At 42.7% G+C, this 16,154-nt stretch overlaps 1 protein-coding gene across 8 annotated transcripts in view; it reads right to left on the reverse strand.

Moving 5' to 3' along the window:
- Positions 1 to 16,154, reverse strand: part of sipa1l1 (signal-induced proliferation-associated 1 like 1) — a 128,401-nt gene that overhangs the window by 19,234 nt on the left and 93,013 nt on the right. For all 8 annotated transcript variants that reach the window (XM_049589536.1, XM_049589532.1, XM_049589537.1 and 5 more), the window contains 6 exons: positions 11,598 to 12,177; positions 7,994 to 8,092; positions 7,075 to 7,250; positions 4,920 to 5,207; positions 4,253 to 4,402; positions 2,796 to 2,926 (listed from right to left, as the gene is read on the reverse strand). In XM_049589536.1, the coding sequence (XP_049445493.1) occupies positions 2,796 to 2,926; positions 4,253 to 4,402; positions 4,920 to 5,207; positions 7,075 to 7,250; positions 7,994 to 8,092; positions 11,598 to 12,177 (1,424 nt within the window). The remainder of the gene's footprint in view (positions 1 to 2,795; positions 2,927 to 4,252; positions 4,403 to 4,919; positions 5,208 to 7,074; positions 7,251 to 7,993; positions 8,093 to 11,597; positions 12,178 to 16,154) is intronic.

Raw genomic sequence — 16,154 nt, forward strand, 5'->3', positions numbered from 1 at the left:
ATGGTGTAAATGTCTTGAACTTTCAAAATAGAAGTCCTCTTCTACTTCAGTGTTTTTAGGTGGTTGAGGGGTACCAGTCCCCGGTGTCCTCCTTGAAATCTATGCTCATAGGACTGCTCAACCAGATGTGTGGGTATGAAGACCCTGTGTCGTGACAAACCAAAATCACGATTTGCCAGCACCTTGGGTTAATGTATGCACTCCTGTACTCTTTAAAAACACTGTTCAGGTACTTAAAAAGTTCTGTGCATAGGAAGGGAAGTCATGACAAATAACAATTTCCTGCATCTCACCACTCATCCATCACATGAATTAATCATAAACCTGCCACAGGATATCAAAAGAAAATGGAGCAAATGCTGCGTTAAACAGATGCAGCTGGAAACCCTGATGCAATAATTACTCAAATGTAAAACCCTGTACATTAAGGACTGAAGTCATGTCCCGTTTGTGTGTGGCAGGCTTTGAAAGAGCAAAAATGAGTATTCTGCCCTCTGCGTGACTCGTGTTATTTCTGGACAGAGCGCGGCCACATCATGATTGCTGAAGACTAACGGGTCAAAGGGGTAAAAGCGGGAGGAAGAGGAACCACAGAGACGGCACAGTAGACTGTGAACGGCCGGACACTTGGCTGACACGGTGAGTGCTGGCCCAGCCTGCATTGTTCCACCCTGACCAATAAAGACATAAGTGCTATAAACAACCACAAAATGAGAGACCAGGGCCTTTTCTCTGTGATTGTGGCGGTCGGGAACAGGTTGAGGACACGGCTGAAAGTTGGCTGGTCAACAATCAACCAAAGCAACATCCTGCTGGGAATTAGAGGAGCAGCAGAGGAGCATGTAGCTTCTGTGGCTTTCAGAGACCGAGCTGGAAAACAAGGAGAAAACTCCCAAAAACGATGCATGGGAGAATACTGGTAATTAAATGAGAGCCAGTGTACAAGAGCATGAAAAGATGAACGAGAGGCAAGCATAAGTGGCAGTGGAAGAATGGGGAGCAGACTGGAGGAAGGGAGGGAGGGAAGGAAGGGCACACAAAGAGAAGGTCGGCCAACTGCGGTGACAGGAAAGAAAGGAATGTCTCTCCTTTCTCTTTTATCTTTATTAAACCTCCCAGAAAGGAGTGAAAAGTGACAGAGTGAAAGCCATATACTTTAATTGAGATCACTGTTTGATCTCAATTCCACCATTCAATAATTATCTCCTTCCTTTCTGTTTGTCTCATTATCTTCCCACCCCTTTGTCTGCTTGCAGAGACATTAAGACCTTCTCTGTGAAGGCAATAAAATTCACAGCTTGCAGAAGAGGTGGAGGAAGAGGAGGAGGATGAAGAGGATGCTGTCAGAGTTGGTATCTCAGCTCCAAAAAGCTGTCCCGAGCAGATGAGGAGGCAAACAGAAACACCGTACACACACTCTTCTGGATCGTGTCGCTCCAAAGGATTCAGTAAAAAGGATAAATATGCATAATTTCTTTCCGGTGCCATCCCTCCTTCCCCTGCTGCTCAACAGTCAGTGCCCTCACATATAAAAACACATGTCCATGAGCACACACACACACACACACGACCACAGACTGATGTTTAGAAAACCAGCGTTAGTTAAGACATATATATTGCTGAAAACATACCCACAATTATAGACAGTAGATGGCAGTTGGAGCCCCACCAGCAATGTACTGCTGTGAATGGGGGCAGCAGCCAAATGTATTTTAGCCACCTAAAAAAATCAGTATCGGTAAAGCACCCCACGTCATCTCTTTTTTCGCCATTGTCCAATTCGATGATTTGAGAGGCGGGCCTTCTGTGGTGGTCACGACAACAAGTTTACAGTTGGTAAATAATGGAAGAGAAACTGGTGGTAGCAGTTGCTAGAGAGCTGTACGGCCCGGCGATACACAGCAGGTTGTCAAACTGCCCCTGAGTCATCCTAAAATATGCCTGGAAACAGCAATCTTCGAGGTGAAGCTCCTGGACCAACTGGCGGTACTCCCCATGACCCACCCTCTTTTATTGGGTCTCATGTACCCACACAGATCTCTGTTTCCCTGTGCCCAACAAACTATTTACTGACAGCCTCTCAGCCTCAACCAGAGCTACAGCAAGTACCCTCTGCCTCAACATTTTAGAGACTAGATACCTATTACTGTCAAATAACTAAAATAAACAGTAGATTGATTACACAGGAAGGTTAGTGTAAGGAGGTGATGGGGTGGTTGCCTGGCAACAATAAAAAGGCACAGCAGGCTTTTTTTTTTTACTAGTGGCATTCAATTTTTAAAAAAAGGCAGCGCGGTGCACCTTGCGTGTTTCTCAAAATCAGGGAAGGATCCTTGAATGGCTGAATTCTACCGAGTCTACCGAGGACTGAGTCCTTCTTTCAGAGAATATTTAAGGGTGCGTGTGTGGATCCTCAATGGGCATAAAGCACCCACAATTCTTTACACTTGATTTGTGATCAAATGTGTCCACTGCCAAATAACAGTTTTTAAATGAATCTGTCACAGCAGAGTTGGAGTGCATGTTTTTTTAAGTATAATCCAGAAATACATTCTTCCTAAAAGTCATGTGACTCTGGAAATGCTGTTTTTATTTACACAACATTAGAGAGTGCCAAAATTATCACAGTACTTTGAAACCCCCTCAGTCTCCAGAGGGTTAATGACGCACACCTGAGGACACACGCTACCCATTTCCAATGTGTGTTCACTGAATGCTAGGAAGGACTCTCGCCTTGCCTCTGGAGGACCCGACTTGGAAGGATCCTTCCTACCAAGGAAGGAAGATATATTCACCTGTTGACCCTCGTTCAGCTCCACCCCCTTCCTCCATTCTCGACCAATTAGGAGTAGACTTTCCACTGGACCCACCCTCTCCAACCTCTCGTCTCTCCCCAGGCATCGGAGAGTGGCGGCTGCCCGCAAACCTGGTGAGTGAATGAACACATAGGGACTCAATCAGTTTTTTATTCATCAGCTAAATGTGTGTTTCCACTGATTAAAAATGCAGAGCTAGAAATGACAGAATAAGAGTCTGAGAGACAATACATTTGACCACAGGTGGTGGTGGGTGGAAGTATAAAAAAAAAAAAAAAAAAAAAAGACATTCTGACAAGAGCATTATATTATTCAGAGACACACAAACGTTATCACCTCCCTCTCCTACCTCATCGTCATACACTGTTACAACTGTGGAAATTAATGAGAAAGACTGGTCTCTGCTATATTCTTGAATGTGCTTGATTATGGGGATGTATCATATATAAATGCACCCTCCCAGTGTTTGCATGCTCTGGACTATGTGTATCATAGTGCAGTGAGATTTATTACCATCTGTAAGACCCTAACTCATCACTGTATCTTGTATACTTGGGTTTGATGGCTCTCTTTAAAATTTCATAGACTTTTTCATTGGCATTCTCTTGTTCACAAAGCTACTCTTGGTTTGCTTCCAGTATATTTATGTGTGTACATTAAGCAAATAATTGAAAATGGCTGTGCTCCGTTCAGAGAACATGTTTTTATTGTCTGTACCAAGGGTATGTACGGAGTTTAGCAAACAAGCATTGATATATGCAGAAGAATCTGCTGCAGAAGGATTTAAAGTTGCACTCATTGGGTCCTCTTGTCCGTTTCAAAGCACTGTTACAGAATTTTTGTACCCAATCTTCTATATGCCAATGTCACAGTGTGTCAAAACTGGTCCTTGTAATCATGTGTTGGTGTTTTTGCGTTTTTATGGTTCACTTATCACACACATTAAAATACTTTTTGGCTTTTCTTTGTAGTAATCTTATTTTGTTTTTTATATAATAGTGCTTGTTTAAGAGCTGTACATTTTTATCCTGTATTTTTGTTCTATGTTTTCTATCTGGAACATTATGTTGCTGCCTGTGTTGGCCAGGACACTCTTGAAAAAGAGATTTTTAATCTCAAGTTTTTTTTTCTAGTTAAATAAAGGTTAAATAAAAACTGGACACCAGATGTTTAGAAAACATCAAGTTTTCTAAAATAAAAACAGAGAAATTCCCTTTGTGACATTGTGATAAATCAGCTCATGACCGTACAAATTAACAAGCATTTTTATCACTAATAATTACAGAAAAAACTAAGGAAAGTATCCCAAGGCAGCAAAAAGGATTTTGTGCAACTGCTTCTGATTTGCTTTTCTGATTTGATATATCATAATTTGCATGAAACAATACTCTGAAACAAACCCAAATCCCACAGACAAACACAATCTTCTTCCTTACTGCTCAGGCATCGACTTCTGTCTCCAGTGAGCAGAGCTTCCGGAGGCGTCACTGGCACAGGACAGGTTGCTGGGAGAGCTGCGATTGTGAGGGGAGCGACCCAACGCCAGGGAGGAGGCCAGGCTGTAGCTCTCACTGCCAGGAGACATCCTGGTATTCCAACAAACACACACATACACAGGAACCGTAAGAATTTATGGGCACTTGGAAACGGAGGAACTAAAGGAAGAAGAAACAAACACAGCAGAGCGCTGTAAGAGCAAAATGTTCTACGTTGTGCCTTCAGAGGAAATCCCATTGATTTCTACTTTGTGGTTCCAGTTCCCACACAGACTGGAGGACGAAATGAATACTCAAAGAATTCTGCTTAAAAATCAGCTTCACACTCAACGGCTGCCTTTTGTGTGCTTTGTTGATACACTAGCAGAATCTGCTGCTTGATATTTGTTTTAATTCCAGCAGTGTCAGAGGTGAAAATATTCAATGTTTCACATGAAGAGAAAAAAGAAACTCAAACAAACACCGTACAAATAGTCGATGATTACTTCACATGCTGCTGAGATTCATGGCCTTCAAAATATTGTACTCTACTTTAAACCTCCACCCTCCTCTTGATGTTAATGGTATGTTCTAATAATCCATATATAAAAAGCTAAGGGGCTCTGACCTCTTGGAGTCCAGAGGTCGGCCATCACTGCTGACACTGCGTGGGATGACAGCGCCCCTCTCCAGCCTCTCAGCCGACAGGGTCTTCCCCACTGAGCTACCCAGGCTGATGGCCCGGTTGGGCGTGTGGGGCTGCGGCGAGGCGGTCAGTGACTGCTGAGGGCTGCTGGACGTCCTCTGCCACTTGTTGTTGTTGCTGCGGAAGGGGAACTTGTATTCGAAGGAGCCGCTGTCGCTGCTGCTGCCCTTGTATTCTGACACAGGCATCCGATACAGCTCGGAACAGCCCCTGAGGAAGAGGATGAAGAAAAAGTGTTTTGAATATCGAATGACACAAACTGGCTCTGTGCTCTATTTCATTTGGTCTAGGGTTGGACAATATGATGGTATACACTGTGTAACAGCAGAAATGTGTCTGCTGTTAGAGATTTGATAATGGAGAAGGGGTAAGTGGTGTACTCAAGGACCGTCTTCATCATATGAAACTCAAGAAAAAAAACAGGTGCTCTAAGGGTGCAGCACGTGGGAAGAATGAATGAACTCATGCGTGGAGCAGGAACAAATCAATTCAAAAAACATGGCTGCTTACATTAAAACACTGACCGGTTTTGAACCTAAGGTCTTCACCATCTTTTATGCACCCTGATGAAGACCTTGGGGTCGAAACCGGTCGGTTTTTAATGTAAGCAGCCATGTTTTTTGAATAAAGGCTTTTTAACTTAATTCCGGTGCATTTGTTCCTGCTCCACGCATGAGAGATCTGATAATACTGTTTCTACCACGGCAGGCATTCGGGGCAGGCTATGTAGCAAATCAGGATTGTGATCTCAGGGAACCCAGCCGCCTATCCAGGTAACTTTATTGGAGAAGGTATGGAGGAGAAAAGTGTAGTAAATACAGAAACCTATAACACTTAAAATTAAGAATTTTCATTTGACCATTTTGAGTCTTTAGTCTTTACTAAAGTGCATTTGTGTGTGTGTGTGTGTGTGTGTGTGTGTGTGTGTGTGTGTGTAAGTTCAAGAAGAAGAAAATTATCAAATGTGGTGAAGTACAACATGATTACTTTAAACTATCTCTTAATGTAATTTACAGATCAATTATTCTGTCACAATAAATACTGTTACTGTGATATAAAGTTACATAACCTATGATAGAAGATTTTCACCATCTCTAATTTGGTCTCTTAAAGCAGTGGTTCCCAACTGGTCCAGACTCGGGTTCCAGATTTCTCCTTAGTCATTAGTTCAAGGTCCATACAGTTTAATATATTCAGCGTCAAACTTGTGTTTGGCCATGTCATCTAGCTAGTTTGCTGTAGCTGTCAAGTAGCAGTCTGTTAGTCACTCACACCTCAGCAGGAAACGGCACGTCAAAATAAAAGCTCTGTTATGGAAATTGACTGTACAAACTTGACACGTTCCCAAGTCACTTGCAGTCCATTCAGAATGTACCCGCGACCCATTTTTTGGACCACAACCCACCAGTTGGGAGCCACTGTCTTAAAGTAATATGATGTACCACAGAACTTATGTAGTTATGTATTTATGTAGTATGATAGTGCAGCAGTCTCTCCAGATAACTGAAATAATATTTTAATAAAAGAGTGGTTAAAAGAACTCTGAGGGGAACTACACCCATTTTCAAAATGTATATGTTATTCCTATGGTCTAAGACAGTCCAAAAACATAAGTAAACATGAACAAGTCCCTCTCAAATCCAAAAACTTGAGTGCTAAAACTCAAATTTGTGATGTCATAGGGTATGAAGTCTGGAGCTACTCCATCAACAATAAATTGGGAAAGATGTTATACATGACACTGTAAACACCCAGGCGAATGTTCTGACTATAACGGTACATTTTCAGTTTCAGAACTGAGAACACTACAATAGAGTAAAGCTCATTTGGGTAGAAAAAAGAAAACATTCTGATGGTCCACAAAATCAGTCTCCCATTGCTCCAGACTTTATACTTGATGACATCACAAGTTTGAGACTTACTTCACTGGTCTCTGGCTTTGAGAGAGAGTAGCTCATGTTCACAAATATTAATAAAACTTTCCTAGGCCATGGAAATAACGGTTTGGATTTCTTAATTTAGGTGGTGTCCCCCTTTTCAGGAAACAAATGACGGACCCTCTCCCATCCCCACATACCTGCGTGGAGTAGCGTCATCATGTGGAGGGATGATAACGACACGCACTGTCACTGAGGTCCGCAGGAGGTCAATCATCTGCTCATGGGTCAGCGTTGCTACGGCAACTTTGCAGATCTCTACCAATCTGCTTCCCTGCCGCAGTCCTGCCTGCCAGGCGTAACCATATGGCTCCACCTAATAATAACAAAGTTTGATTACGTTACAGCTGCAGTGGTGACATGCTTCATTATCCACAGTGATATCCAATTCAGGGAGTCACAGTGAGCACATATGTTTTCGTGTTGTTACGTTCAATTAAATTTTCTCCACTGAAAAATCAAACATATTACCATTTGTTTTCCTATTGTGATTTTGAGTAACCTGACTTTTTCATATTCATATATTCGGACATTTTGTAAAAATGAAGCACCTCTAATATGAGATAATGCACAAAAATAGATCACATGCCTTAAGTGAGGGAGAGCAATGGCATAATTTGTTAAATGTTATTGTTGTCCCTGGTTTTATATGGGAAGAGGAAAAGTCCACTAGCTGCTAAGCTAATATATTCAATGTATAATTCCATAGGCTTGTGCTAATAACGTTAGCATGTTGTATATGTGGGGAAAATGTGTCCAGCAGAAGACAAGTGTTTGTCTGTGAATGCTGTGAAGCTGATATGTGTACTTGTGATTGGAACTGTCTCTATGAAGCCATGTTTAATGTGTGTTTTGGATCAGTATAAATTCACAAGTGTAAATGCTCACGACACAGGCCACGGTCGTAGGCTATGGTGTAAGCTCTGCATAGAGCTGACACACAAGTATAAATCCTGCCTAAGTCTGATCTTTAATGTCAACACATGTTCTACCCCAATGAACAAGGTTGTTTTAGAGTACATTTTCAGAAGAACATTGTGATTATGTACGGACAGATACCTCAGCCACAATGCCTTCATAGTTCACGTGGAAGCCCAGCTGTCCCAGGCCATTTCGACGAAGAGTCATCTCCGATGTCTCACAGCCCTTAGTCAGGAACTGGACATATGGAGGGCAGAGAGAAGGAGAAGGAGAGGAATCATGACATGAGAAAAAAAAAAAAAACAGGTAGGAGTTGAGGACAAAAAAGTTCATAGAAAAAGGGACATTGTGCAAAACACGTAAAAAAAAAAGTTATCTTATCTTCCTCAGTCTAAAACTTCATTGTCAAATTTGCACAACCACCAAACACTAATTTATACGTAGCATCAGCTGCTGTTTGGAAAAACTTTTAATAGAATACTGGGACGACTAATGGGAGCTCTTCAGATATGCAGAGTGCAGGTGTGTTCGCTGCATCTCTACACGTTTCCTCTTTTAAGTTGAAGAAGAGATTTTTTTGAAACAACTTAAGTGATCCCTGAGAGATTTATGGCCATAAATAAAGATTAGCGTTCCTGCATAAGCGGTACACCTCTCGCTAGATGTGCACACACACACACACACACACACTTGACAGATGACAGAAATGAAAGCAGGTGCGTCTCTTGCTGTGACACTTTAGGCTGTGTTCACACAGAGATGCGTCGCTTAGGAGAGACACTTTTGAACTTCATGTTTTTTTCATGGAAGGATGTGACTCTTAGCATTCAGGCAGGCGGGGGAAAGCTGTGATGCGGCTGTGCTTCTTTATCACAGGGAGGTGGAAAAGTTGAAAACAGGTACATTTTTTAAGCAAAAGAAAAAAAACAGCCAGGATCACCTGTCAGGCTGCAAAAGGCAACCAATGAGTTTACAAAGTATCTGGTGAAGCCAGTCCTCATTCCCGACTACTTTTTCATGCGGACAGTCAAAACTCATCCGTCTCTTCCTCCCTCTAGTGACGCTCCTGGCGGCTTCAGGGCACCTTGCACTTCTTTGCCTGAACAGGGCGTTAGCAAGAGCTCTATAGAAGTCAAACTCACAAGGATGTGTGAATAAATCATGCTGCAGACTGGCACCTGATAGGAATTGTTATGATGCTCTCTGATGTTTCTGAATGTGTGCGTGGGAGAGGAAGAAAGTACAAGGGAGAAGGGAATGATAAAGAGCAAACAAGAGGAAAAAAGAGGAGAAAGAGACGGATACAGAGACAGAGTTCCAAAAAAGCGAGTGGCCCAAGGCCGCTTTTCTTCCTCTCTCTGGCACCGAGGTAGTCCAACTGATTGAAGATTAACGCCAGATGCATAAAATACAACATGAAAGTGATACATTTCTGAGTCCTGGGCCAAAAAACGATGTGTGTGTGTGTGTGTGTGTGTGTGTGTGTGTGTGTGTGTGTGTGTGTGTGTGTTCAAATGTATTTGTATGCATGTGTGCAAATCAAAGATGGTGGACTCAATCCAGGTTACATAAATACATGATAGAAACCATCACACACACACACACACACACACACGCGCACACACACAGTTTGAAGGTGGGGAGAGGCTGGGGAAATGAATGTATTCTAAAGCACTGATGATTGCATAAGAAAACACCTTTTTTTCCTGACCAGTTTCCATGGAAACAGCGAAGGAAGAGCTAGCACCACTTCACTGTATGTGTAGGTGTATGAGCCATTAGGAGTATGTTGTCCAGAGGTGTTTCTGAAACTCCCTTGATAAGCTGAGACCAGTAATGAGACAGCAGCTTTGGCATGTAGACACAAAAACGTTGTCATTCTGGCAGACTGACAACCAGCAGTAAATAGTAGGAGAGACCGTGAGTGGGCCAGGTAAATGATCAATGGTAGCCAGCAGCATTTTAGTCCATTGATTTGGTTTCTCAGCACTTGTCTGCTGACATGAATGAATGAATGTTTGTCCCCTCAGCCACTCTTGGGTTTTATTAGACCACATGGAGTCTGTTTTCATTTTGCAGTGTTGAGTAGTGACACCCATTTGATTACAAGGACCAAGCATCACTCTGTTGACACTGACAAACTACATTATGTTAATTATCTTCGCAAATAAAGCTGGCACCAAATGGCTTGATTTGATTTTGAATGTGTAGTTGCCACACCCTCAGCTATGGCAGAAAAGGACAGGAGAGTTGGTTTGCTCTCTGGTTTTGCCAGTCCTGCCTGACACACAAGCTTTAACAGGTCTGAATTAACACAAACCAGCTGAACCAGCATTTGACATTATGATACATTCTGGCAAATTAAAAAGCAGCCCACATTAGCAACCTGTGGTGACTGCGACACAGCGCTAACTCCAACTTGAACTGCATCAGTTGTCGGCCATATAACAATGTGATTAACATAATATTATGTAGGGATGAGCCAGTACACTATTATCTGTATCTGTTCAACCAACTAAATTATCTGTATCTGTACAGAGTTTATGCCAGAAGTGGGTGGAGTTTAAATCAATGGAGCAATGGGGAGCAACACAGTTTGTGTTTATTTACTATAAAGGTCATGTGTTTTTTTGGGGTGACAAGACAAGACATGGCAGAGTTAGACTCTCAGAGGCCGTTTACACGTTGCCGGCTATTTTCATAAACGGACATTTTACCGTCTCCGTTTTCAAAGAGCATGCCAAACCTGTAGGTGGCAGTGTAACGAGAAGCTCAAGCCTTCCATGTATCCATTGTCACCATAGCAACACAGGTCGCACTTTTGACACAGGCGCAAGTTCCGGCGCATACTGTGACGTCGGCTGCCTATAACTCTGTTTATCTCCGTTTATCTCAGTTTACATGCAAACGCGCAACTGGAGTTTTTAGAAAGACTCGTTTTCTGAGGAGAAATCTCCGTTTGCATGTAAATGAAGGGCACAAACAAAGGAAGATGTCTTCGTTTATCAAAATCATCGTGTACGTGTAAACGGCCTCTCAGCAAAACTAAAATTGCACCAATAAGGCAACATTTTGGATCTGAAACTGATGAAAGAGGTGTCCTAACTGGCCTCTATCGACGTGGTGTGTTGTTCTGAGCTGAACTTTTGTCAGGCGCCATGTTTTTATTTATTACTGTCGTGCAATTCTGAAGTTCTCTTAGGGTGCTTTCACGCCTCCTCCAAAACTGCCTTAATATGCACATTCAGCACATCCAATGCATCAAAACATTGTTTTCTAGTTGGAGCCGCGCCTCATTTTCAAACTGTATGGTTTGACTAAAATGAACAATGACAGCAATATAGTCCACGATGAGCAGCGCTAAAACTTTACTTCTTGGATTTTCCCACATGGAAATTCTGACCAATCAAGAGCAGCTTTCTCGCACAAGGCATTTGATCTGGTCCGCTTGTAAATGCTGCCGTGAGAACACGAACCAACTCTAGGCAATTATGCAACTTTGTAACAAAATTAGTCAACTCTAGGTCTGACAGCACCCTTAATATCAAACTGGTTTGAAGATTTTCACGACCTAGGAGGGCAGGAAATCAACGAATATAAATGATTGCTATAACTGTAAAAATAGATCAAATAACTACTTTTAAAACACAGGTGGGAACAGCTTTTAGAATTTCATTATCTCAGCATGCTGAGCAAACAATCATATCACATATGAAATGTATCAGAGCATGCGTCTTCTTACCTCCAGACGTTTGACGACCTCTTTGAAATCCTCAGTGTTATTATTGATACTCCTCAGAGACACACTTTCTCCCCGTTCGTAGAAAATCCGCAAAGATGCAGGGCTGCTCAGCGTCCAGCCAATCACGTCCTTAGTGGCGCAGTTAAACACCACCGCCTTGGCCTCCTGGTCCAACAGGATGAGAAAGTCATTGGAGATGGCCAGAAGGGCCTCCAACTCCCCTCCAGTCCCGTGATCCTCGACGTGGACCAGCCAGGTCACCGCGCCCAGGCTGCGCAGCTCTGCCCCTCCGTACGGCCGGCTCTTCTCTTTTTTCTTGTGCGCCAGGGAGATGAAAGGGAACTTCCCTGAGGGGTCGATGGGCGTGCTGGTGGTGTGGCGCTCAGCCAGGTCGCGCAGGTACTCCTGGCGAGTCCGAGTGGCCATGGCGCGGAACTTGTGCGACTTGTGGGCAGCATTCTCTGCATTGATGACCTTGGCCAGCAGGAAGTCCCGGAACACAGAGGACTTGGGAAAGGTCACGCCTTCTGGGATGGGGGGGCCGAAAGAGGGCACGTCTTTGGAACGGGTAACAGCCACACTGCAGGGAGAGGAGCAGATGAGGAGGAGGAGGAAGAAGGGAAGGTGGGGGGAGAGAAGAATCGATGGTGAACAAATCAGTTGTTCCAGTATTGACCAACAATTTTCCATATTTCGTAAGGGTATCATATTTAGATATCATAGATCCTGTGGCTTAGATTCAGTGTTTTATTACACTGTAAATCTCCTTAGAAATTCACATCACATCCAGGCAAGTATTTATGTCATTAAGATTTAAAAGCAAAAGAAAAAAACAGAAATGCTGCCAGATTCTGCAGAGTGTGTGTTTGATATAAAGCCCCATGCTGTTTGCTCACTCCACATAAAAGGCACAATTCTTGACTGGTGCATCATCTGTCAGGATAAAAACAAAAACATTTAGAGTGAATTTAAAAATGGAAAAGACAACAGACCTACTTCCAGTCTCTGTCTGTCTGTCTTCTGTCTACCACTATCTTCATCTGTCTAGTTTGCTATTGTGTCGAGGCTATGTATATTTGCCTTTTTCTCATTCTGTGCCATGCACTTTACTCCCATGTCCTCTATCTCCCTGTTTTTCCTGCTCTCTACCTCCCTTCCCCAAACCCCTCTTTCCTTTGATTAAGTCCCTGGAATGGCAATCTGAGGCTGTCTGCCCCGTCTGGTATGTCAGGAACTCAGCTGAGCAGCCATGGAGAGGAAGGAGAGTCGAGGAGGAGGACGAGGGGAGAGTACTATTCCAAATCTCCTGCTCAAAGCCCCACAGAACCCAGAGTGAGGGAAAAGGAAAATGTGGCTGAAAGAGGAGGGCTGTGTGGGAGACTCTGAGAGGAGAGGGAAATTATTGCTTGCTGGAAAAAACTGCATTTTTTTCTGTTATGTGAGACAAACAGACACAACCTGATCTATTGAGCGTCTCAGTCTGAAGCAGCTGACAGAAAAAAGGTGAGCAGTGCCCTGAAATGGCCTTTATATGACCAAAAAGCACAATGTCTCCACATGGGTCACCTGTTCTGGTCTCAACCTAGTCCTGACCCAAATGAGTTCAATCACAGATCCTCTCTCAGGTGATAATTACCAGCACCGGAAGTTGTGAGCCCTCATCCCACACGCCTCCCCGCTGACATGCATCAGCACACATGTTGACACCCGGATTAATTGCTTTGTCTAATAAGCAACTAAAGTCAAAATGTCACCCACATATTTCTAAACATACCTCGGAGACGCAACGTCCTCACTGGAGACGTGTGGTGTTCAATTATACTAACCGTCAAATTGTTGACACCTCATTTCCCACCTGTTCTTGTTTGTGCCAGACAGAGGTAAGAGAAGAAACAATTTTTTTTCTGGTTGAAATTACCTTGGAGAGCGAACACAGACTTTTATAGTGCTGTGTTGATAAATAAACGCTGGGAATACCCTCAACGGTTGCTGCAGTGGTTTGTCAAAATGCTGCATTTCCCACATGACGTATGTATTGAACTCAAGGACATAAGTAAGAAGTAGGGAAGGAGGGTGAGGGTGGAGGGTCATACATAAACATACTAGCATTAAACATACCTGCAGGTATGGGGGAAGGCATTTGCATGTTTTCAATGTGAACCTTATTTCTACCTTCATAGAGAATAATTCAAACAGTCAGAATAAAAATTGGATTACAGTCAATTCATAATTGATGTGATACATTTTAGGGTTGTTCACTGTTTGATGCTTTTTAAGGTGCTTTTGTCACATTAGAAAAAGTGAGAAGAAAAGAGAATATTTTCTCCCTGGAGGTTGACAGCATCACTGTATTACCCTGTAACTCTGAGAAGCTTTTGTAGTTTGAATTTAAAGTTAAGCATAAGTGCACCACTGACTGCAATGCAATGACTAGAACTTTTTTTCGTGTAAAAAAGTGCTGGTATGTAATTTGGATTTTTAATACCTTAAAAAGCCAACATTAGTAAATGCCCTAATACATATTGGACTTGTAGTTGGATCCACAGGTTGATGTAAATGCTCTTCCCCAGCTGTCTTACAGATAATTCCCATCAGATGAACAAAAAACATTATAAGTACCTGAATGTTCTACCTTTTAGTTAAAGCGGCTGTGATCCATATTTTCACATATAAAATTAGTATTTCACTGCTGGAAGGACAGTCTTTTCATAAGAATGGGACGTCAATGCAACCCGATGGGTACCCGACGGGTACCCGACGGGTACCCGCAAAAACAGCTGATTTGCGGGTGGTTTTTAAAAAAACATTTTTTCCCGGGTTCGGATCTGGGTGGGAAAAAATAACGTGGGTTGGATCGCGGGTTTTAGATATACACATCAGTCATTAGTTTGGTAAACTACAGATAACTATCTTGGTCATTATTTACTCTCTGAGGATCGCCTCCGCTATTTCGCAACGGTCATTGGTTCAGCAGCTGACATACGTTTCACCATCTAATAACACAATTTGTGACTGGACAACAGAATCAACATGGCTGCCACCGTCTAACAAGCGCCGCTTCCAAAACAGTAAATAATTATTTAGGTATTTGAGAAATAAGTGGATAAAACGTACAACTATCACTTTATAATGTTTCTGAAGTGTTTCCCTGATGGATTACTTCTCTCCTCGATGGATTCTGGAGAAGAACACAGAGGGTTGATGATGGAGCTGAAGTCAGGTTTTTATTGTGAGAGCTGCTTCATTCAGGTCGTTGTTTACTTACTGGCACCTTAACTGTGGCGATATGCTGTTGAATATTCAGCCAATATGACCCAAAATGATTACTTTAAATCCGGGTTACAGGTCGGGCTGCGGGTCGTGTTTCAACGGGTCGGACCGGGTTGCGGTACTAATTGGCCTGACGCGCGGGTTTGCGGTTCGGGTGCGGGTTTGTACGTCGCCGGGTCGGGTCGGGAAGGATCTTGAAAACTGGACCCGTGCAGGACTCTGCAATGCAGTAGGAAGACCCAAATAGGACCTACAACTACCAGAATGCACTGGGCCACACAAGACCAATAAACACTCCGCTGGTGGGTGATGTGATGCAAGCTTGGCCGTTTTGACACAGGAATCAGTGTGGCGGCCGGCTGGTGACAAACAATCTCAAATTAAAGTTAAACGGTGTGTCACGTTTGTAAAAAAAAAAAAAAAAAACTGACTTTATTTTGAAGTATAGTGAATTTCTGGCACAGAGCTTTTATTTTGAAGTGCCATTTTCTGCTGCAAACTGAGTAAATGAATGGACAGCTACTTGATAGAGACGAAAGATGACAGAGCAAACTAGATCGACAACATGGCCAAACACAAACATGACGCTAAATGTATTCAGCTGTGTGGACCTTGAACTAATAACTAAGGAGAAATCTGGACTCCTTTGCTGGACCAGTTGGGAAACACCGCACTAAAATATGTTTCTGAAAACATTTAAGGTGACAAATGGGCAATGAAGGAACATAATCTTGGTTCATATTTGATCAGTACTGCTCAGTTTTACCTTTTTATCCAATTTTTCAGCCTCCATTTTGAGAGTAAAAAAGTTTGGTGCCTATTTCCTGTTACAGCCAAACAGTGCACTAAAATGTGTTTCTGAGGACATTTTAGGTGAGACGTGGACAATACAGCATCAGAATCTTGATTCATATTTAATCAACACTGCTTAGTTTTACAGTTTGATCTGAGTTTCAGAGTGGGGGTGGGGGGCAGGTCTCTCTCTCAAGCTGCTTCAATACTCTTTGTTTCCATGGTGGCGGCCATACAAAAATGCTAAGTACAATCTGTAGTTCAAGCAACAGCCCTAGAGACAGCAGGGAGATTAGCGTGCTGGAAAGATGGAGGAAGTTTAGCATCATTCATTTACACATACTGCTCACACTGTTATGATACAAAGCTGGTTGAAAATCAGTATCAAGTAGTCCTTTAACAATGGATCACATGAGTGTGTACATGTGAAAGATGTACCTTGCAGTGATGAGCCCTTGTATAACTTTGAAATATGTTTTTACTCTGAAGTGTTTG

The sequence above is a fragment of the Epinephelus fuscoguttatus genome, linkage group LG11 (genome assembly GCF_011397635.1).
Source record: "Epinephelus fuscoguttatus linkage group LG11, E.fuscoguttatus.final_Chr_v1".
Taxonomy (NCBI): Eukaryota; Metazoa; Chordata; class Actinopteri; order Perciformes; family Serranidae; genus Epinephelus; species Epinephelus fuscoguttatus.